Source organism: Mauremys reevesii, linkage group 6, assembly GCF_016161935.1.
Source record: "Mauremys reevesii isolate NIE-2019 linkage group 6, ASM1616193v1, whole genome shotgun sequence".
NCBI classification, from domain to species: Eukaryota; Metazoa; Chordata; order Testudines; family Geoemydidae; genus Mauremys; species Mauremys reevesii.
This window is the reverse complement of record NC_052628.1, coordinates 66,464,656-66,489,463: the sequence shown is the minus strand read 5'-3', so window position 1 is coordinate 66,489,463 and position 24,808 is coordinate 66,464,656. Positions and strand designations below refer to the sequence as shown.

Genomic DNA, 24,808 nt, shown 5'->3' with positions numbered 1-24,808 from the left:
GATTCAAAATTCTGGTTTGGACCTTTTGTGTTCATTGTAAGAGTATCTCAAGTGTCGCCACAAAGATCTAGATACAAACTGCTTCATGAAAGATATCAAAGCTCAACCACTGCCTGTACATTACGACTTGATAAATGCAGGCATTCTTGTACACAGTGGAGGAATGGCTACTCAGACTCTTCTGAGGCCAGATCCTCAGCTATTGTACACTGTCACAGCTCAACTGACATCATATAACTTACAAACAATTTACTCAAGTAGAGGACCTGGTCCCCAGTCTTTCAAATTCTGGCAACATCTTTTTTGCAACAAAACACAATCATACTTCGCCAAAAGGACCTAACAATTAAATACTGTAGAATCCACTTAATTGGTACCCTTTGATGTGAACAGAAATGTGTTCATAAAGTAATTGTCTCACTTAAGAGTAGCTCATACAAATATATTGTGCTGGGAGATAGTCACAGTGCTGAGTGTATAAATTCAATTTAGACTACATTAAGAGAAGAGTGCCTCAGTCTGCAGACATAAAAGATCGGAAAGCAGCATGAAGTGAGCAAAAGGTCACCAGTGTGAAGGTTATGCAAGCAAACACCAATTCACGCTTCTTAACTACGGTGAATGGGCTTTCAAACAATACTAGCCCAGTCATTTAGTCTTTTCACAACTGGCCATTCCCTTAACCCATTGTTTAGTCAGTGTAAGGGAAATACACTGTATTCAATCATCATGTGGCATACTATTAAGTGCATTCCAAGTTCCTTGAACTCAAAGACCAACAGACTTTAGTAGTGGTCCACATTCCTGGGAGTGGAATGGAAGACTGTAGGGCTTATTAAGCCTCTAACCCCACTAGAAAAATCTCCCATCCAGGTTTGAGGGTGCCTTAAACCCAGATTAACATACAAGGTTGAAGGCATAGGTTTGAGCCAAGTTTTTGCCTACTTCTGGGCTGGCAACACATCTACTTTACAGTGAGGATGCAGGGTAGAAATACCCAGGAACTGTTACTCCTCCAATGCCTTCCCACAATTCCACCTGGGTCAATTTTTCTTGTCCTCTCCCTTTCTACCTCCCGCCTTCTTCTGCACCAAAGTCACCTGAATTGGGCTGGTGTTTAAACTCCACATTGGCTACTACATTTCTTCTGCGCTTCCACAGCATTTGAACAGAGATGCCATCTGAGAGATTCTTCTCCCATCATGCGGCCAGGTGGTGAGAAACTGACATCAAGCTTCTGGTGACCCTCTGGTGTGAGGTCAGTTACACCCATCATTTAGAGAAAATCAGCAGTTCTAAGAGGGAATTTCCAAACGGCTGGCAGCAGCAGAATTCAGCAGATAGGATCTCATTGCAGGAGAAAAATCAGACTCCTGAAGACCATGTACAGGAAAGTCAAGGATCACAACGCCACACCTGGCATATTACCAAAATCATGCCCATTCTACAAAGAGTTTGACTGGATGCTTGGCCCCACCCCAAGCACAGACCACACTTTCCTGCTGGATGGCCTTTTGAAGGAGGAAGAGGTCATAGAGGAAGTAAGGCAGCCTCAGCAGAGACTAGAGGCAAAGGGAGTACCCACACAGAGCTGATGCCTGCCCATATGCCACTGTGGGGCACACTCAGGAGTTTCTTGTGCCAGACCCCTAGGAACTCTACAATGAAGAGGTGACAGGAAGGACCCAGGATGATCTGCATTTCTGCAGTTGGGTAGGAAGCAGAGTGTGTAGAGATATTTGCTATTGTTATTAGTGATATTATGCGATGGGGGTGGGGCTTTGCCTGTTTAAGACCAACCTCATTAATGATGGCACATGCTGTGGGATGGGGCTGACTTGCCAAGCTTCAGTGGAAGGCAGAATCTGCTCCATTTTGCCTTTGTCCCTCTTCCTCTCCTCCCCACACCCTAACTCCTATGAGTCAAGATGGATTCCAAGAGGAAGAGAGGGGGGAAGAATTAAACACACAGACAGTGATTTGCTGTGGCACAAATTACTATACAAAGCAGGGATTATTAAGTACAAGCAGAGCAATGCCCGCAAATGCAGGGACATGGATGGCACAGACATATATTTTACTTAGTCCTTTTTCCTCAAACTGACATTAGCATTAAAGCTCATTCAGAGGCAGCCTAGATATTAAGTCCACTGCATTACCTGTGTTGGTATTAAGTCCAGAGCACTTGCAAAGTCTCACAGTACCACAGTGAAGGGCTGCTGCTGCAGCTGAAGTGGGGATTGTGGTGGAAAGGTACATCTGTGGTATTTCTAAGCAGCTGCATCCCAGTTTATGTTTGCCCATATTTACTCAACTCCTGTGTTATACCTTTCTGAAGAGCCCATTATTAAATAGCTGTTCCCATGTAGGTACTTACAAACTATAATCAAGTCACTCCATAACTTTCTCTTTGTTAAGCTAAATAGATTAAACTTTGTGAGTCTATTGTTGTAAAGCATGTTTTCTAATCCTTTAATCATTCTCATGGGTCTTTTCTGAACCCTCTCTATAATTTATCTACATCCTTCTTGAATTAGGGACATGAGAATTGGCCATTGTATTCCAGCAGTAGTTGCACCAGTGTCAAATAAAGAAGTAAAAACATCTCTACTCTTACTTGAGATTCCCCTGTTTATGGATCCATTAGCCCGTGGCCATTGTCCCAAATCTCATTCCTAGCAGTCTCTGCTTTCCCGAACATTCCCCTCTCTGCAACTTCCAGCTGCTCTTTATAGGGGAATCACCTGTACCCAGGGCCGGCTCCAGACCCCAGCGCACCAAGTGCGCGCTTGGGGCGGCATTTTGCCGGCAGGGTGGCAGGCGGCTCCGGCGGACCTTCCGCAGTCATGCCTGCGGGAGGTCCACCGGAGCCGCGGGACCAGCGGACCTCCCGCAGGCATGACTGCGGAGGGTTTGCTGGTCCCGCGGCTCGGGTGGACCTCCCGCAGTCATGACTGCGGAAGGTCCACTGGAGCCGCCTGCCACCCTGCCGGCGCACCCTCCGCAGGCGCGTCTGCAAGAGGTCCCCCGGAGCCGTGGGACCGGCAGCGAGCCCACTGCGGCATGCCGCCCTGTTTGGGGCGGCCAAATTCCTAGAGCCGCCCCTGCCTGTACCTCTTTCAGTAATCAGGGCTAGGGAGCCCAGACTGTCTATCCCTTACAGGGAAAGCCACCCTGTTGCCATAACATATGGCAAATAGTGCTGAGCAGCAAAATAATTTATGTACAATACAGGAATGCTACTATTCTTGCAGAGGACAGGATATGGATTCACACTACAAAGTCATCACATTTAGAGGAAGGCTGGAACTAACAGAAGCCTTGGATCCCCTAAAACACTGAACAACGGAAGCCAGTCTGTAGTTTTTCTTCCTCTTACCAAGATTTTGTGCTGTGCCAGAGGTACAGCACAGAACATGTAGCCTAGGCCACTCTGGTGACAGGAGAGGCCCTGTAGTACTGCATATCCTCCCAAACCAGGAAACAAGCAGTTCAGTCATTTATTACCCCACCTACACTCCACTTATCATTTTTCCTCTACAGCCTCAGCTTTCTTTTTTCTACCACCCCAGAGTTCAGGTCTTCACCCTCATCTTGAGCCACCAATAGGCCTCCTCGGCCTGCAGCTAGGTCATGGGTTATATATATTGTTTTGATTATTATTATAATATATTTAAACACTGCATACATTTATTACATAATATAACATACATATAAATCCCCTTTTATAGTACATTGAATAATTTTATAGTAATACATGATGTATTCCATTAAATCAGTTTTATGTTAGACAAATATATTGTACTTTTCTCGTTTTAAGCATGCGTGGTCTTCCCTTCCATCCTGCTCTGTTTCCAGAGAACATTTTGTTCTGTGTATTTTCTACAGTTGGATAAATTATATATAAGAAAAAAAACCTTATTCAATGAGTTTAGCCCATTTTTCTGTTGATGAACAATCCACAAACTGATCTCACTTTTTCAGAATTAGTTACTAATGATACTTTGTTCAATTGCTTTCCCAGACAAAGTCTAACCTAGTTATTATCCTCAAATTGAGCACTACTGTTTTTTAATATTTGTTATTACATCTCATAAAAGTCACATTTTTGTTTCTGCTGTCTGATTGGATGACAAATCAGGAAAAGCACATAGTGAATCATATTTCACAAACACGATCACAAATACATTTCCCCACTATCTGGCCAGCTGTAGTGCTTGCTATCCAATAACTGCATCAACAAAGGATTACACAGACTAGTTTCCCATAAAACATATATCTGAGGATTTAACTTTTATTCGTTAAAAGATATTTAGACAAGGACATCTAATCTATGGACCCATCCTCTGATAACAGTAATCAAAACACTGTTCTGCAAAATTCATATTTTATAACATTTATTAACCTATATTTACTTTGATGATTGCATTTAGAAATGTCACCTTTTGATTGGAAACAATATGCACTCAGAAAATTCACTTGTTTTGCAAGGTCAAAATTGCAGTACTTTGGCCTCCATTTCACACACCAGAGGTATAGAAAGAAAAATCAATATTATCAGTTTACTGAGTTGTATTTATCAAGCTGAAAAGGAATTGTTTTCAGAGAGATGCACTATCTACAGAGAACAGAAAAACAATGTGAACCTAGTGTTTAACTTGGCTTATTTAAAAGAAAGTGTAGACAAGACAATCACTTCAGGCCCAATTATCTCACTTTTACTCATATAGGAAAATCCTGGCCCCACTGATGTCAATGGCCAAACTCACAGACTTCAAAAAGGAGGCAGGATTTCACCATCAGTGAATAGTTTCACTGAATGTGGGTGGCAAAATCTAGTTTTAGCAGAACTCGTCAATTCTTGTGAAACTCAGATGACCACCACATTTTTTATACTGTGTCCCTTTTTTTTTCCTCTGCTTCCCCTTCTGATTCTGCTACCCAGACACCTGTCTGTTAATCCAAGAGAACAAGTGAAATTTTTCATATGGAGCCTGAACCCCTGCATATCTACCAAGCAAAAGGGTGTTTAGCTCATTGCTTATGGGATAAATACATCACCTTCCCAATGTGGTTAAAAATCTTTAATAGGAGGCAGAAGATCTGAAGTTATTATACAGTAAAAGCGTGTTTCAACAAAGCTCCAGGACAATTTTAATGCAATAAAAATGAGGAAATCCTCAGAGCACCCCAATTTCTATGAAACCGTTATGAAATCTAGACCTGCAAATTGCCTTGTCTCAGCTAAACTCTATTAACACAGAGGAAATAAAATCTTTGTTAAGGTGGAGTTAAGGTTCCAGGCACTTCGTAGTGCCCTTTACAAACCTTGTAACCTTCTAGAATGTGAGGGGACAATTTCAAAAACTTAGATGGTGGGAAACTAGGAAATGCTGAGTTCTAAGCCCCCTTTAAAAGCATCAGTGTACCATAACAAGCAAAATACCAATGTAAGAAAACCAGTCAATTCAGTTAAGGTTGTGGTAAGTAGGAAGTGTCAAAGTAACTGCCCTTCATGGGGCTGACAACAGGAAACAGCACAGTAATTTATCTGTCCCATCAATTTCTGTATATCCATCACAACCCAAAATCATTATTCCTATCAATGCACTTCCATGGGCCATCACAGTGGTCTATGGTACACCACTGATCTGGGAAGTAGTTGCAAATAGTTGGCAGAGATCACACTGTACAAAAAAAACACTTAAGAAGGAATAAGGTGCTGCTGAGCTCCTCCTTCGGGCAGGAATCAAAGGAGGCAGGGTTAAAGTTGTGTGACTGGTGCATAGGAACTGTCAGTAACTCTGCATTGCCTGGTTTTCTAAAATTGGTGTTTTGTTTTTTCTTATTATACTAATGATCTTGTAAGTGGAACCTTAATGTTATATTTTCTGGTTGCAGAATATCTGAGCTTTTGGAATTGACATATCATTTCTAGAAGAACACAAGGTGCACGGGGCATTGTGGAGTGTCTGGAATGTTATTCCACATAAAACATGTTTTTGCATGTTAACTTTACCATTAGAAAAAGTGAGTGTAGTGAAAGGGGCTTGATTCAGAAACATCTTTGTGGGGGTCTGGGCTGGCTTTCTTGGAGCTGCTAAGCACCTTGTTCTTGCTGATAGGGGGATATGTGAGTTATGAACGGCACAGAAATTAACAGCAGTGATTAGAAGACGAAACTTGAACTGGTCTCTTGGCCCCTAGTCCTGGACAGCTTTCCCTAAGCTACACAATGTTTGTGGGGAAGTTGGTCTCTCTTTCTCACCCCACACTAGCTGGAAGCCTGTGTACAGTGGTATTGGTCCATGCAGGACTGCAGTGGTCTCACTATTGCTACGCTACTCCATGGAACCAGAAATAAAGTCTAGCAACTTATTAATTTGACTCAGAGCCTTGTTCTGGTACTGGACACTAGATCTCAGCAGGGACAGACCAAGGAGCCGAGGAAGTTTCACGTGATTATTGCATATAGTTTTTTCCCATATTTCTGCACAAGAAACCATTATAAGAAAATTTGAAATTTTAGGAGTATACAATATGGGGAAGAGGGCTGTGTCTTTGGGAACTCCTTGACCAAATGACTAAATTTGCACCACAAACTTTACCCTGGGCCCCTAGGTGCCCATCTGGGGTCACCCTGCATGTTTATTTTTGAGAGGGTTGAGAATTTAGCTTTAACCAGACATTCTGTTGCAACCTAAACTACTTGTCTCCCCATAATCCATCTTGCTTGTATGTTCTCTATTGAGCAGTCCCCTAAGGCTGTATGTGATTTGTTTAGAGACCTCTACATACATGTCAACATACATGAAGGAACATTTGGCAACAAGAAGAAAGTCAAGGAAAGTGTGGGCCCCTTTCTGAATGAGGGAGGCAACATAGTGACAGAGGATGTGGAAAGAACTAATGTACTCAGTGCTTTTTTGGCTGTCTTCACGAACAAGATCAGCTCCCAGACACTGCACTGGGCAGCACAGCATGGGGAGGAGGTGACCAGCCCTCTGTGGAGAAAGAAGTGGTTCAGGACTATTTAGAAAAGCTGGATGAGCACAAGTCCATGGGGACGGTGCTAACGGAGCTGGCGGATGTGATTGCAGAGCCATTGGCCATTATCTTTGAAAACTCATGGTGATTGGGGGAGGTCCTGGTTGACTGGAAAAAGGCTAATGTAGTGCCCATCTTTAAAAAAGGTAAAGAGGAGGATCCAGGGAACTAAAGGCCAGTCAGTCTCACCTCAGTCCCTGGAAAAATCATGGAGCAAGTTCTCAAGGAATAAATTCTGAAACACTTAGAGGAGAGGAAAGTGATCAGGAACAGTCAGCATGGATTCAGCAAGGCAAGTCATGCCTGACTAATCTAACTGCCTTCTATGACAAGATAATTGGCTCTGTGGATGAGGGAAAAGCAGTGGACGTGTTATTCCTTGACTTTAGCAAGTTAAAGAAGTATGGATTGGATGAATGGACTATAAGGTGGATAGAAAGCTGGCTAGATCGTTGGGCTCCAGTTGGGCCAGTTGGGCCAGTGGTATGGCTCCATGTCTGGTTGGCAGCCGGTATCAAGTGGAGTGCCTCAAGGGTCGGTCCTGGGGCCGGTTTTGTTCAATATCTTCATTAATGATCTGGAGGATGGCATGGACTGTACTCTCAGCAAGTTTGCAGATGACACTAAACTGGGAGGAGCGGTAGATATGCTGGAGGGTAGCGATAGGATACAGAGGGACCTAGACAAATTAGAGGATTGGGCCAAAAGAAAACTGATGAGGTTCAACAAGGACAAGTGCAGAGTCCTGCACTTAGAACAGAAGAATCCCAAGCACTGCTACAGACTAGGGACCAAATGGCTAGGCAGCAGTTCTGCAGAAAAGGACCTAGGGGTTAAAATGGACGAGAAGCTGGATATGAGTCCACAGTATGGACAGTATGTTGCTAAGAAGGCTAATGGCATTTTGGGCTGTATAAATTGGGGCACTGCCAGCAGATCAAGGGACGTGATCATTCCCCTCTATTCGACATTGGTGAGGCCTCATCTGGAGTACTGTGTCCAGTTTTGGGCCCCACACTACAAGAAGGATGTGGAAAAATTGGAAAGAGTCCAGCGGAGGGCAACAAAAATGATTAGGGGGCTGGAGCACATGACTTATGAGGAGAGGCTGAGGAAACTGGGATTATTTAGAAGAGAAGAATGAGGGGGGATCTGATAGCTGCTTTCAACTACCTGAAAGGGGGTTCCAAAGAGGATGGATCTAATTTGTTCTTAGTGGTACCTGATGACAGAACAAGGAGTAATGGTCTCAAGTTGCAGTGGGGGAGGTTTAGTTTGGATATTAGGAAAAACTTTTTCACTAGGAGGGTGGTGAAGCATTGGAATAGGTTACCTAGGGAGATGGTAGAATCTCCTTTCTTAGAGGTTTTTAAGGCCTTGCTTGACAAAGCCCTGGCTGGGATGATTTAGTTGGGGATTGGTCCTGCTTTGAGCAGGGGGTTGGACTAGATGACCTCCTGAGGTCCCTTCCAACCTTGATATTCTATGATTTGTCAGACAGCGACTGCAAATAAAGCAAAACCCCTTTATTCATGACTACACTCTGCAGGAAACTCCCACTCAAGTTTCCCTAACACGCCATGTAATCTTATTAATTCATTCATTCCATTAGTCTCTCAATGGTGGATGGAAAGGTAATGCATTCTCTTCTGTATAAAAAGGAATCCTAAATAAATGATAGCGATGTACTTCACAAATATTTGAATGGAAGACTACAAAAGGGCCAGCAATCTCAAATCATTTTCTGTCCTAAATGACCTATATTGAACTTTGCAGGTTTCTGAAAATGGGTAGTGATAAAGAACATTAATTCAACTATAGCAGATGAATTATAGCATATATTGGTGTCACAAAGTCACTTTTGCCTCTGAGATGTCACTACTTTCGAGGGATTGATAGAACAGTTATTATAGAAATGAATGTATAGACTAGTTACAAGGAACAGCTGCTTCTTTTGCACCTGTGTACTTATTAAGCAATTATTCCAAATAAATGAAAGATTATTATGTGCTGAGCCTATGATCCTAGTTAATACTTACAGCAACTGCCTCCAGGATTTGTTTAACAGCATCGGCAGCATCTCGCTCACTGTAATATCCTTTTTCCACAATCCTAGAAAGAAACCAGGAGATACTGCTCAGACTCATGGATATAGATGAGCATGCAATGTAGGTAAATGCTTCATAAAAAAATTAATCAGAAATAGTCAAATTCGGACACGTCAGGTAAGCTGCAATGCTCTCTGCAGAATCAAAATTGCAGATTTCTGATGCTTAAAGCTAGGTCTATGCATCTGTGCTTTACCTGTGGTTCCTAGTTAATATAAAAAAAAGGATTTTAAAATACCAGTATATTGTTGTAGAAGTAAAATCATAAATACTAATAAAGTCTGCAAAGAAAAGGTATTAGAACGCTATAGGATGATGAATTTTAGAGCTAGACAAATCATCTATAACACCTTTTGGGGATGCTTTCCTATATTTCTATTTAGTTTAAGCCATTCTTCTAGAAATGATGTGCCATCCATTTGCAATGTCCCACTAAGATCTGTTCTGCACAGAATAGTTAGGGTGTTTGGTATTAGAATCTGAAGGCTGCAATATGCTGATTTGTCCTCTTTTGTTTTCTGAGTATAGAACTGCTGCTCTGTCGTCCACACAGAAACTTCACTGCAATACAAAACTTTATTGTTCTTTAATTCATAAAGCCCAGTACGGTATGTGCATATTGCTCATGACAATTAATAGCCTGATTTTTCAAAAGTGCTGAGGACTTGCAGCTCATAGTGAATTCAATGGGCTTTGTTGGTACCAGGAACCTCTGAAAGATCTGGTGACTAAATCTTCTTTTCTAACATCCATTCATCTCTTTATTAGGGAAAAATATATTTGTTTAAAAGAGTGTTCTCCTCTTTGGAAGCTTTTTAAACAATGGTACATTAATATATAAATGTCTTTTTCTTTAAATGGGTAGCAGCAATGACAGAATATCTGGTGCCTGATTCTGGGTTTCATGTTCTGGGACATTCTGGAAAACCATAAACTAGTATTACTGAATGAAACAAAATATGAAAACACAGTTAAAAAAAATAAAAAAAAAATAATTGTAATCGTTTAGCTTTTTTTGGTTTAAAAATTGAATTAATTTTCAAAGCCCAACACAACAAATTGGTTGCACTCAGGCCATATATTGTTACTTGAATATAAACTGGTAAACTATGTACAAAAAATTTAAGAGATTTATATCACTGAACACTTACAATAATTCTCTTGCCCCCCGTAGTTCTCTTGCCAGTATTTTCTAACTATACACAGCATTTATGACCAATAACATTTCTCTCTTACAGAGTTACACCAAAAACACATTTGACCAATAGGTTTGATTATTATATTGATTTTTAAAAGCTCAACCTGACATATACAGGTTTTTGTCTTAGATACCGTACACAGAAGTGCGTGGCTGTATACTTTCTGTAAGATCAATGACTGCAAGCTGTGTGACTGATTTTAGTGATAAGGCAGAACAAGCTTCCACATACCTGGAGCAAGGTTGAGATCTGATTTATTGAGGAGGGGAACACTTTGCATACGTCTTCTGCAGTATTTATTTCAGCAGCGCTGTTGTGATGAGTGTGGCACTCAGAGTGAGAACTACTGTGATGGGGCGCCTGCCCCACACTGGGCTCTAAGGGGTTAACAGAGCCCTAGGGAGGCTGCACAGGAGACAGCCAATCAGAGAAGGGCTGCAGGGAGCAGCCAAGCAGAGCCAAGCAGGCCCATATAAAAATGGAGCTGCAAGAGAGAGGAGGACAGTTCTCTGCTGGGAGCCCAGGAGGAAGGATTGTCTCTGAAAGGCTGAGAGAACTGCCAGCACACTGGACAGAGCAGTGCACCTAGCAGGGACCAGGAAAGTGAGAAACAGCTCCTGGAGTTTGCAGGCTGAGGCCCTGAGGCAACGGCAAAGAGGATGCTGGGGCCACGAGGAAGTGGCCAGACAATTAGCTACAGTAGCCACTAAGGGAAGTGGCTGAACAGTAGACTGCAAGTCCCCCGAAAGGGGAGAGCACAGTATGTGGCACGGCTGGAAGGCTGTGTCGCTGAAGAGGATACCAAAGACCTTTGAGAGATGTGGGTCCTAGAGCACGAGCGACAGCAGCAAGACACCACCAGAAGCAGGCACACTAACATGCAGAGGTAATCCCCAAGACAGCCAGCAGAAGGTGCCAGAGTGGTGAGTGAATCCCGTTACAGTCACCCTCTGATGTGTTTCATTATGACAGCACAAGGGCTGATGAAAAAGGTGCTAACTGTGTGACAAAAATTACTACGTAGTCAGTGGGACTTCCAGTATAATATATATGGCTATAAAAAGGTAATAACCCACCAACCAGGGTAGATCTAACAAATATGGTAGCCCTTTATTGTCCCTATATAGAGTGAAAGATGGGTTTGTTTTGAATAATGTCATTTTATATTTTATTTTACAGCAGTAGAAAAAAGAAAAAAAAAAAAAAAATCAGTTTGACTGGAAAAAAAAAAGGGAAAGCAGATTTTTTCAATGTATTTTTTCATGTTCTTGCCTAATAATCCTAACTCATTCCATTCATCATATTTCTTCAATGGGAGACACAATATAATAAAGTGTGAACTCACACTCAATGCAAGTAAAACAACAAAAAAACACTGCTGTAGTAATAGAGTAGAGATAGAGAGAGAGAGTTCAGTTACTCAGTTGAATTTCTTAAAAATTCAAAAATTCAAAATAGTTTTCTTTTTTTTTTATATTAATGTATATACTGAATTATTTTTTTTAGAGATTTTTTAAGATTTTTTTTAAGAGCTAATTTTTTAAACATCATTTACTTTCTATGCTATAGCTTTGACTGTCTGGATACATGAGGGCCAAAAGTCTCTGTGTTGCCATTTTCATGCACATGTCTCCAATAGACCACACTGTTCTAGTCCAAAAATATATCCCACAGCAGCAGCTGTTCACTTCTTAAGACCGGTTCTGTATCACCAGTAAAACATATTATTTATGGGCCAGCTGCTACTGACTCCCTGATACTTTTAAATCAATATTAACATAATGATTGTACCAGTTTTACGAAAAAACCAAAAGTATGGAAATCCAAAGTTAAGCCTGTCATTTATGTTATCCATAAGTAAGTGTATTGCAATTTGTAAAATATACCTCATTACATACCACAGTGACTAGAAACTCCTGTAATTCCCAGACCTTGGGACCATTAGCATTTGCAGGATCAGGGTTATAGTCAGTTATTTCAAGAAATAATGATGTTTTAAGTCTCATGATATTGAAGAACATGAACAGTCAACACACACACACTAAAATCCTTTTCCCTTTTAAAACACTAGTTCACACATATAGTAATAACCACTTTGGACCAACAGAACATAGCACAGTTTTATATAAAGTTACATCTTTCATACCAAAATTATCCCAAAGTGTTGCAAAACATTGAGTTAGACAACTGGGAGCATGTTGAAGAAATAAGAGACATCACCTACATTTTTCAAGAACTGACAGAATGCTGAGCTTTCATCAGTAGTACCATGACAAGTGGGCAGAAAAGACCTGCCTCATGCAAAGGATACAACCTCTGCGAATATAACTCCTTCGACCTCTAGTCATTTATAGTATTCCTTAGTGTCAGCATTGAGAAAGTCCTGGTGAACATAAGAACAGCCATACTGGGTCATACCATCTAGCTCTGTTCTCTGTCTTCTGACAGTGGTTGTGCCAGATGCTTCAGAGGGAATGAACAGAACAGGCAATCATTGAGTGATCCATCCCTGTTGTCCTTTCCCAGTTTCTGGCACTCAGAGGCTAGGGACAACCAGAGCATGGCATTGCATCCCTCACCATCTTGGCTAATAGCCATTGATGGACCTATCCTCTATGAACGTATCTAGTTATTTTTTTAACTCTGTTATAGTTTTGGCGTTCACAACATCTGGCAACGAGTTCCACAGGTTGATTGTGTGTTGGGCAAATACTTCCTTTCGTTTGTTTTAAACCTACTGCTTATAAATTTTTTATTGGGTGACCGTTCCTTCTTGTGTTATGTGAATTAATAAATAACACTTCCTTATTCACTGTCTTCACACCAGTCAAGATTGTATAGATCTCTATCATATTCCCTCTTAGTCACTTAGGTTGACCAGATGTCCCGATTTTATAGGGACAGTCCCGATTTTTGGGTCTTTTTCTTATATAGGCTCTTATTACCCCCCACCGTCATCCCGATTTTTCACATTTGCTGTCTGGTCACCCTATAGTCACCTCTCTTCCAAGCTGAAAAGTCCCAATCTTTTTAATTTCTCCTCATTTGGAAGCTGTTCCATCCCCTTAGTAATTTTTGTTGCCCTTCTGTGTACATATTCCAGTTCCAAAATATCTTTTTTGAGATGGGGTGACCAGAACTGCATACAGTATTCAAAGTGTGGGCATACCATGGATTATATAGAGGCAATATGATATTTTCTGTCTTACTATCTATGCCTTTCCTAATGGTTCTTAACATTCTGTTATCTTTGACTACCACTGTACATTAAGCAGATGTTTTCAGAGAACTATCCACAATGACTCAAAGATCTTTCTTGAGTGCTAAAAGCTAGTTTAGATCCATCATTTTGTATGTACAGTTGGGATTCTGTTTTCCAATGTGCATTACTTTGCATTTATCAACACTAAATTTCATCTGCTATTTTGTTGCCCAGTCACCCAGTTTTGTGAGATCCCTTTGTAACTCTTCACAGTCTGCTTTGGACTTAACTACCTTGAGTAATTCTGTACTGTCTTCAAATTTTGCCACCTCACTGGGCAGGGGCAGAGTGGAGCTGTGGCTGGGGACAGAGCTGGATTGGGGGAGGAGTTGAGCTGTGCCTAGGGCCAGAGCTGGGCATGGAGTGGGGCTGGGAGGCGCTCCCACCCTACCCCCCCCCCCGCTTCACCATGTGCCCCCTGAATGTTCCTCTGCACCCCCACAGGGAGGCATGCCCCACAGTTTGAGGACCACGGTCTGACACAAAATGTGATCAAAATTGCCTGAAGCACTGATCCATATTTTGGCCTAATGGTCAGCAAAATTTCAGTTTGAAAATCAAAATCATTTTATAGTTTAGGAGCCACTGATGTTTTTTGTTTTGTTTTGTTTGCTGCTGCTGCTTTTTAACATGCTTATAACAATTCAAGAGGCAATAAATCTCCACCCTGCCTCCTCCCAACCCCTCACAACTTTCAGATTTGATAAACCTATTCCCCTCCTGGGCTCTGACTTTGGATGCAAGCCTGGAATCATTTGTTTTTTATGGCGAGCAATTAGCTCTTGTAAATGTATAAATGCAATGCTGTCACAATCTTAACTCCATTTCTGTTATCATTGAAACTACTCTGGATTAGTCTGATCTGATGAACTACTTCAAGGCCACTGGCATGTGCTAAGACCTATGCTCTCATTTCATGAGAACATTAATTATTTCATAATGAGCCCCGGCTAGGTTCATCTGGGGAACTAGGGAAACAATCTTGGACAAATCTCATAATTGAATGTCCCAGACAACCACATTTTTAATTCTAGCTATTTTTACCATGGTGTATTTATTGTGTGTTTCTAACATATTGCCTGTGTGCTCGTTGCTATAGAGCTGTTTACGAAGATTAAGTCCTTGTCCAAAAACGTTTACAGTCTATAGTAAATAGACAAAACACAGATGAAGGCTGCATGGCGAGGGTGGTGTGTGGAAGGTGCAGCGGAAAAACAGTGATAAAGTGATTATTTCTGGCATACAGCTTGTTAGTTTATGTTATAATGGGAGCTAGAGGTGCACACTAAGAAGCCTGAAGGACTGTCCTATCTGCAGCTTTGTCACCTGAAGTTATGTTCTAGTTCCTCATTAGTCTAGATCTTAAATTTCTGATTGAGAATGTAAGAAATCAAGATTATTTTTAATGCAATATTTGTAAGTGATAATGTTACAAATTGAAGGTAAAACCAGATTGCATCGGTTAAAATGGCTATCCAGCAAAGCAAATGGGACCTGCACAGATGAGACACAGATGAGACATACCCCTAGGTAGAAACTGAATCTTTATTGTTTAAAGGGCTCTCCACTGTAATTTAGACTGAGCAATAATGCTGGGAGAACATCTGAACTTTAATTGCTACAATGCACATCTCCCTGTCTTGCATACCTTAGCTACAGTAATATGAAGAAGGTACATTTTGAATGGCAACACTACTGTGGTGTAATGATCTCTCAGATCTTCTGGAGCCTGAAATCTGCCTACTTTACAACAAGATTCAATGCAAATGATTACCCTCTTAGAGAGACACTGATTGGATATTCCCTTATTGATCATCTCCAGAAAGAGAAAGAACAGGAGTCCTTGTGGCACCTTAGGCCTGGTCTACACTAGGGTGGGGGGTCGAACTAAGGTACGCGACTTCAGCTACGCGAATAGCGTAGCTGAAGTCGAACTACCTTAGTTCGAACTTCCTACCTGTCCAGACACCGCGGGATCGAAGTCCGCGACTCCCACGTCGACTCCGCCACTGCCATTTGCGGTGGTGGAGTTCCGGAGTCGACGGAAGCGCGTTCGGAGTTCTAACTATCACATCTAGATTAGACGCGATAGTTCGAACTCCGAGAAGTCGAACGCTATGCGTCGACCCGGCAGGTAAGTATAGACCTACCCTTAGAGACTAACAAATTTATTTCAGCATAAGCTTTCGTGGGCCACAGCTCACTTCTTCGGATGCATAGATGGAACACACAGACAGAAGATATTTATACATACAGACAATATGAAAAGGTGGAAGTACACATACCAACTCTAAGAAGCCAATCAATTGAGATGAGCTATCATCAGCAGGAGGAAAAAAAACCTTTGAAGTGATAATCGAGATGACCCATAGAAGGTGTGAGGAGAACTTAACATGGGGAAATAGATTAAATTAGTGTAATGACCCAACCATTCCCAGTCTCTGTTTAAACCTAAGTTAATTGTATCTAATTTGCATATTACTTCGAGTTCAGCACTCTCTCTTTGGAGTCTGTTTTTGAAGTTTTTTTTGTTGCAAAATTGCCACCTTCAAGTCTGTCACTGAGTGGTTAGAGAGGTTGAAGTGTTCTCCCACTGGTTTTTGAATGTTATGATTCCTGATGTCAGATTTGTATCCATTTATTCTTTTGCATAGAGACTGTCCGGTTTGGCCAATGTACATGGCAGGGGGACATTGCTGGCACATGATGGCATATATTATTACGTTGGTAGATGTGCAGGTGAACGAGCCCCTGATGGCGTGGCTGATGGGATTAGGTCCTATGATGGTGTCACTTGAATAGATATGTGGATGGAGCTGGCATCGGGCTTTGTTGCAAGGATAGGTTCCTGGGTTAGTGTTTATGTTGGTTGCTGGTGAGTATTTGCTTCAGGTTGGGAGGCTGTCTGTAAGCGAGGCCTGTCTCCCAAGATCTGTGAAAGTAAGGGATCATCTTTCAGGGTAGGTTGTAGATCTTTAATGATGTGCTGGAGAGGCTTTAGTTGGGGGCTGAAGGTGACGGCTAGTGACGTTCTGTTATTTTCTTCGTTGGGCCTGTCCTGTAGTAGGTGGCTTCTGGGTACTCTTCTGGCTCTGTCAATCTGTTTTTTCACTTCAGCAGGTGGGTATTGTAGTTTTAAGAATGCTTGATAGAGATCTTGTAGGTGTTTATCTCTGTCTGAGGGATTGGAGCAAATGTGGTTGTATCTTAGAGCTTGGCTGTAGACAATGGATTGTGTGGTGTGTCCTGGATGGAAGCTGGAGGCTTGTAGGTAAGTATAGCAGTCAGTGGGTTTCTGGTATAGGGTGGTGTTTATGTGACCATCGCTTATTAGCACAGTAGTGTCTAGGAAATGGACCGCTTGTGTGGACTGGTCTAGGCTGAGGTTGATGGTGGGATGGAAATTGTTAAAATCATGGTGGAATTCCTCGAGGGCTTCTTTTCCATGGGTCCAGATGATGTGCTACATTGATGACATCTTCAAGTAGAGTAGGGGTGTTAGGGGACGAGAGCTAAGGAAGCGTTGTTCTAAGTCAGCCATAAAGATGTTGGCATACTGTGGGGCCATACGGGTACCCATAGCAGTGCTGCTGACTTGAAGGTATATATTGTCCCCAAATGTGAAATAGTTGTGGATGAGGACAAAGTCACAAAGTTCAGCCACCAGGTTAGCCGTGATATTATCGGGGATACTATTGCTGATGGCTTGTAGTCCATATTTGTGTGGAATGTTGGTGTGGAGGGCTTCCACATCCATAGTGACCAGGATTTTGTTTTCTGGAAGATCACCAATGGATTGTAGTTTCCTCAGGAAGTCACTGGGTGTCTCAAAGATATCTGGGTGTGCTGGTAGCATAGGGCCTGAGGAGAGAGTCCACATAGCCAGACAATACTGATGTTAAGGTGCCAATGCTTAAGATGATGCGGCGTCCAGGATTTCCAGGTTTATGGATCTTGGGTAGCAAATAGAATACATCTGTTCGGGGTTCTAGGCATGTGTCTGTACAGATCTGTTCCTGTGCTTTTTCAGGGACTTTCTTGAACAGATGGTGTAGTTTCTTTTGGTAATCATCAGTGGGATCAGAGGGTAATGGCCTGTAGAATGTGGAGTTAGAGAGCTGCCTAGCAGCCTCTTGTTCATATTCCAACTTATTCATGCTGACGACAGCACCTTTGTCAGCCTTTTTTATTCTGATGTCAGAGTTGTTCCTGAGGCTGTTGATGGCATTGTGTTCAGCATGGCTTAGGGTAGGTCTATACTCACCGTCTGGGTCGACGCGGTGAGTTCGACTTCTCGGAGTTTGAACTATCGCGTCTAATCAAGACGCGATAGTTCGAACTCCCCGCACGCTCCAGTCGACTCCGGAACTCCACCACCGCGAACGGCGGTGGCGGAGTCGACCTTGGAGGTGCAGAGTTCGACCCCGCCGCGTCTGGACGGGTAAGTCAGTCTAACTAGGGTACTTCGAGTTCAGCTATGCTATTCGCGTAGCTGAACTTGCGTACCCTAGTTCAACCCCCCCACCCTTAGTGTAGACCAGGCCTTAGGTTATGGGGCAAGTGATGCTGCTTTTCCACAATTTCAGCCCATGCACGTTGACAGACGCAATCTATGTAGAAGTCCAGTCTGTTTTGACCTTCAGGAGGAGTCCATGCAGAATCCTTCTTATTGTAGTGTTGGTAGGAAGGATTCTGTGGGTTAGTACGTTGTTCAGAGGTGTGTTGGAAGTATTCTTTGAGTCGGAGATGGTGAAAGTAGAAAGAGACTAATAGCGACTGCTTATTCTCTCTAATAAGAGCTGAGCTGATGCTTTACATCTAGCTTAAAGAAAGGTCATTCTATAAGAAGAATGTGGATGAAAAAAGACCCCCCACTTCACTGAGAAGGCAGCTAAAAGAAAGCAATAAGAATGAGGAACTTTAAAAGAAACAAAATGAAGACTGTCCCCTCAGTATATAATATGTAGGGGTGAAAGCTATACAGAAAACAAAGTCAGACATGCCAAAAAAAAAAAGAGAAGGAAAGGAGGAAAGATACCATTAAAAAAGGAAAGAAAGAATAAGCCAAGACTAGATGTGAGAAAAAGTAAATCTGGACTCACATATTAATAAAGTCCATTAGGAAAGATACTCAGTACTGAAAATGATCTAAATGAAACAGACATTTTATTATAATGAAATGTTCTATTCAAGTTCCACATGTAGGGCCATATTTTCGAAGTTAGGTATGTGCATTGGATCAGTTCAGCATCTTACTGGGTATGTGTACAACCAAATATACCTAACTGATATTCACCGATGTTTACATGCATAAAATTGGGTGCACACAAGCATATGATAACGTGCCTCTTCTTTCCCTCCTCACTGTCTTGAGAACTTCTCTACTTACCATTACTTTGCATCCTTTACTCCATCTTACAAGCTTTCCAATTATATATTTTCAACTGCTAACACACGAGAAGTTGTTAATTACCTAAATACTCAATACAAAACTAAAATTAACAGGCAAACAGCAGGCTCCACCTATGTGGTCAACTTAATGTACACACTCAACACACCAGCACATCATACAACACATGAACGTTTATTATGTCTATTTTAAAATGAGGTATGATGTGGAGCTGTCAAGTGGTGTTGTTACCATAGAAATGGGAATAAACAATGACACCATCTTTGAAATATTTGCATTCATTTCTATTATTGACGATGTATTGTTTCAAGACATAAAATTGGATTTCTTTGTGACCTCAAAGCTTCACAACAATGATGTAAAGGATAAAACAAAATCTGGAAATAAATGTGTACAGGTATCATTAAAGTGTAATAGCACTGATGACATTTCTAGTCATCATCATCTTGTTCCTCATTACGATCTCTGTCTAGAGTGGATGGGTTACTAGAGTCTTCGTTGCCTGACATACACAAATCTGTGCCGGTAAGTTTGTTCCAATTACAGACACAGGTGACTGTGCAGCGAAATCTGATGCTACAAATAAGGTCTTGTAGCAGCTCAAATGCCATTGTGCCCGTGAAGAATACAGGAAGTAATTCATCATCCACATTTTCTGTCCATGTTGCACGGGTCATCCAATATCTGGTTTACCCATGTTCAAAGACATCCAAATCTTTGTTTGCCAAGATGCTTTTCTGACATGCTTTTCAAAACTGTCACCACATGGTGGGAGTTTAGCCAGTGACTTGTTCTTTTTGATGGGTTGATTGAGGCGCAAGCAACTCAGGTCTCTGTGGGTCTCCTTTTCTTTCTTGCTCTGGTCATGCAGCACTTGTACCAACTTTCTTGCTTCAGAAATTGTGGCTTCTCCATCCCTCTCTCCCATTTTGGCAAGATCTCTGAAGTGGTAATCTCTCTTTGTTATGACAATCTTAAAAAGATTTTTCCCCAATACCAAATAGGGGACATGGTCACATCCTAAATGAATTCTTTGCATTGGTCTTCACTGTTGGCACAAATTGATAAACTAAAGAGTAATAAGTCACCAGGACCAGATGGCATTCACCCAAGAGTTCTGAAGGAATCAAATGTGAAATTGCAGGACTACTAACTGTCATCTGTAACCTATTATTTAAATCAGCTTCTATACCAAATGACTAGAGGATAGCTAATGTGATGCCAATTTTTAAAAAGGGCTCCAGAGGTGACCCTGGCAACTACAGGCCAGTAAGCCTCAGTTCAGTACCGGGCAAATTGGTTGAAACTATCGTAAAGAACCAAATTGTCAGACACATAGATGAACAGAATTTGTTGGGAAACAGTCAACATGGTTTTTGTAAACCATGCCTCACCAATCTACTAGAATTCTTTGAGGGGGTCAACAAGCATGCAGATAAAGGAGATCCAGTGGATATAGTGTATTTAGATTTTCAGAAAGCCTTTGACAAGGTCCCTCACCAAAGATTCTTAAGCAAAATAAGCAGTCATGGGATAAGAGGGAAGGTTCTCTCATGGATTGGTAACTGGTTAAAAGATAGGAAACAAAGGGCAGGAATAAATGGTTAGTTTTCAGAACAGAGAGAGGTAAATAGTGGTGTCCCCCAGGGATCTGTACTAGGCCCAGTCCTATTTAACATATTCATGAATGATCTGGAAAAATGGGTAAACAGTGAGGTGGCAAAGTTTGCTCATGATACAAAACTACTCAAGGTAGTTAAGTCCCAGGCAGACTGCGAAGAGCTACAAAAGGATCTCACAAAACTGGGTGACTGGGCAACAAAATGGCAGATGAAACTTAATGTTGATAAATGCAAAGTAATGCACATTGGAAAACATAATCCTAATGATACATATACAATGATGAGGTCTAAATTAGCTGTTACCACACAAGAAAGAGATCTTGCAGTCATTGTGGATAGTTCTCTGAAAACATCCACTCAATGTGCAGCGGCTGTCAAAAAAGCAAACATAATGTTGGGAATCATCAAGAAAGGGATAGATCATAAGACAGAAAATATCATATTGCCTCTATATAAATACATAGTACGCCCACACCTTGAATACTGCGTGCAGATGTGGTCACCCCATCTCAAAAAAAGATATATTGGAATTGGAAAAGGTTCAGAAAAAGGCAACAAAAATGATTATGGGTATAGAATGGCTTCTGTATGAGGAGAGATTAATAAGACTGGGACTTTTCAGCTTGGAAAAGAGGCGACTAAGGGGGGATATGATAGAAGTCTATAAAATCATGAGTGGTATAGAGAAAAATAAATAAGGAAGTGTTATTTGTTCTTGTATTATGAGAAGGAGTAAAGTACCACCAAATGAAATTAATAGGTAGCAGGTTTAAAACAAACACAAGAAAGTCTTTTTTCCACGCAACGCACTGTCAACCTCTGGAACTCCTTGCCAGAGGGTGTTGTGAAGGCCAATACTATAACGGGGTTCAAAAGGGAGCTAGATAGATTCATGGAAGATAGGTCCATCAATGGCTATTACTCAGGATGGGCAGGAATGGTGTCCCTAGCCTCTGTTTACCAGAAGCTGGGATTGGGTGACAGGGCATTGATCACTTGATGATAACCTGTCCATTCCCTTTGGGGCACCTGCCATTGGCCACTATCAGAGGACAGGATACTGGGCTTGATGGACCTTTGGTCTGATCCAGTATGGCCATTCTTATGTATGCCTTTCACCCACTAGGAGCTGCTGTAGCACCAGAAGAGAAGGAAGACAGCTGGACGAAGAGACTGTGTTTCTCACAGCAAAGCCAGGTGAGGAGGCACAGGTGGAACAGAGCAGGACACATGAGGCTGCTGGAGGGTTAAAGACTGGGGTTCAAAAGGGCTAGTGAGAGAGTCAGACTGGGGTGCAGACTCCAGAGCTAGTGGGGTGACAGCACTGAGTCAGAGACTGAATGGGAGGCGGCTGCAGGGACACACAGGAGCAGATATGCCTGACTAAATGGGAAATGCTAGGGGTCAGCCAGGATTAGGGTGACCAGATCACCCAGGTCAAATATCGGGACGCAGGGGGGCGGGGCGGGGGCAGAGTGGGAAAAAATGGTGGCAGAGCAAAAAAAAAAAATCCCTCACCCCCGATTCCTCCTCCCTCCGCAAGCGCTGGAGGGAGGCCCGGGAGACTCAGGGGAGTGCGGGGCCGGGGTGAGTGTGAGTCCGGCCTGGCCCCGAGCAGGCAGGACTCGGGCGCAGTACCTGGAGGGAGAGTAGGGAGTGGCCTGTGGGGCCAGATGGCGGTTGTTCTCCCCACCTGGGCAGCGGGACTCGGGAGCAGCCGCTGCTGCAGCTCCCACTACCGCAGGGGGAGGAAGTGGCTGCTGGCCAAGCTCGGCGGCTGCAGCTCTGGTGCCCACGAACCCCCCGAGCCCGGGCCTGCTGTGGGGACCCAGCGCGCACGCTGTGCCCAGCCCCTGGCCAGTTGCGTCTGGGCTGGCTGCCCAGCTGGTGCAATCCTGCGGGCGGCCCCGGGGTGGAGGCAGCAGGCCCCAGCCCCCCACATCCCGCTCAGGTCCCGCAGGGGAACAAACGGGGCTGGGCTGCCGATGCCTTCGCCGTGGGATTGCACCAGCTGGCCAGCCAGCCCAGTCGCAACTGGCCAGGGGCTGGGCGCAGCGTGCGCGCTGCTGGGTCCCCGCAGCAGGCCCAGGCTCGGGGGGGTTGGGCCCGGGCGTCAAAGCCGCAGCCGCCGAGTGCCACGTGCTTGGCCACTTCCTCCCCCGCGGCAGTGGGAGCTGCAGCAGCGGCTGCTCCCGAGTCCCGCTGCCCAGGTGGGGAGAACAGCCGCCGCCTGGTCCCGCAGACCACTCCCTACTCTCCCTCCAGGTACCGCGCCCGAGTCCTGCCTGCTCGAGGCCAGGCCAGACTCACGCTCACCCCGGCCCCGCGCTCCCCTGCATCTTCTGGGCATGCCGTGCTTGGCAAGAGGCAAGGATTTGGGGAGGGAGCCAATGGGGGAAGAAGGGGGCGGAGTCGGGGCTGGGGAGGGCGCGAGCCCTTCCAGGCTCCGGAGCCTTTGCTTGTTTGTCCAGTGTCCCGACCTAACATTGGTCGGGGCGCTGGACAAACAAGCAAATATCGGGACAGTCCCAATAAAATCGGGACATCTGGTCACCCTAGCCAGGATCTGCATGGGGGAAGCTCCCCAACTCCCTAACAATTACTCCCCCTGCAACCTCCACCAAAAACCCTGTTCAATACTTCTCCCATCCACACACACAACATTCCAAGTTCACTCCCAGGCTCCTATGCCTAGTAAGGAATTTGTCAAAGTAACATTTCCTGAATCTTTTTTGTTGTCTGTATTGTTACACACATACTTGCTGACAGGTATTTTGAAATAAATTATCAAAACTACTGAAACTGGCATGATTATATTGTTGTTTTTGACAAATAAAATATTCATAATTTTAAAATATTGTGCACAGAATGTATCTTTTGGTGCATAATTCCCCCCTAGGAGTAATCTCTGCATCTTGAGAAGGACAGGACTCTAGGGAAAACAATTTCTGGACTGATAGCTGCTGTGACTGTCCCTCCCTTGCCTGATTTAAATTTAGTTATCTTGGCCATGTTAAGCAAAATCAATTTTGATGCCACATTTCTTGACTGGGTTGAAGAAGCTATGTGTCCCATCAGAATCAAGTGCATCTCTCACAAATCTCCCTATTTGTTTTTCATCAACATCTGCTATTTTCAGTGGAGAGTCTTTTTACATCTTATGGTAGATATGTTATTGAGTAGATAAGCAGCTCTCGTTGTGATTCAGGGTCAAATGGGTTTGCCATCTTGCTGATGACATGGTTAGTAAAAGCTGTAACATAATTTTCATCCCTTTCCAGTGCTGAGGCAAGGATTGTTTGAGGACTTTGTCCTCACAACTTCTTGTTAGTTCACTTCTTTCTCATATGGTTTTTGTATATTCAGAATATGAAGCTATGTATTCTTACCTCTAACACGAATACTGACTGGTGCATAAATATCACTGAATTAAAAGCTAATTTCTAGAATAACTCAAAGCTTAGTACTACATGCATAGGCAATTACAAATTAAATCTTCTACCAGGCAGACTAGTTGCTAGATTGTATGGACAAAAGCATTACATTAAAAATTCATATACATTTATATCTACCCACTATGCAGTACAAACTATGGACACACTATCTACTGCTACATGTGCACAGCCATCAGCCACAGACTGATTTGGTCAGCAAATTTCAATTGAAAATATAGAAAATTGTTATAGTCACTTGTGAAATACTTTGACGATTAAAAATATGCAATGTGAAAATAGTTCATGTTAGTATATTCCAAAATGTTGATACTTGCCTTTTTTGCCACATACTAAACAGCATAATCATTTCGGGGAAGGGGGGGGGACCACACTTGCCCATGTAATACCAATAAAATTATTTTAATACACTGTCATTTGGTAGCTTTGACTAATAAACACCACATAAACATGTTGAAATTAACTTAAATAGTAAAAACTGTAGTCAGTCATGTTGAAGCGTTTCTGGAACTATGCAAAATGTGGCACTCATTTTGGGTATCATAGTTTTACTTAGCCTACTGGCTGAGAGCAATACTTGAGAGCACCGCATCATAACTCATCTAAATGTACAAAATATAAGCTTTCAAATGATATACAATGTGAGTGTGTGTAGGGAGAGTATATTAAACTCCAAAAACACGGCCCTTTTTGGAGAATTGTCACATA

At 42.7% G+C, this 24,808-nt stretch overlaps 1 protein-coding gene across 9 annotated transcripts in view; it reads right to left on the bottom strand.

Moving 5' to 3' along the window:
* The window catches only part of CAMK4 (calcium/calmodulin dependent protein kinase IV), a 277,800-nt gene that overhangs the window by 81,208 nt on the left and 171,784 nt on the right, over positions 1–24,808 (bottom strand). For all 9 annotated transcript variants that reach the window (XM_039543587.1, XM_039543578.1, XM_039543580.1 and 6 more), the window contains one exon: positions 9,087–9,159. In XM_039543587.1, the coding sequence (XP_039399521.1) occupies positions 9,087–9,159 (73 nt within the window). The remainder of the gene's footprint in view (positions 1–9,086; positions 9,160–24,808) is intronic.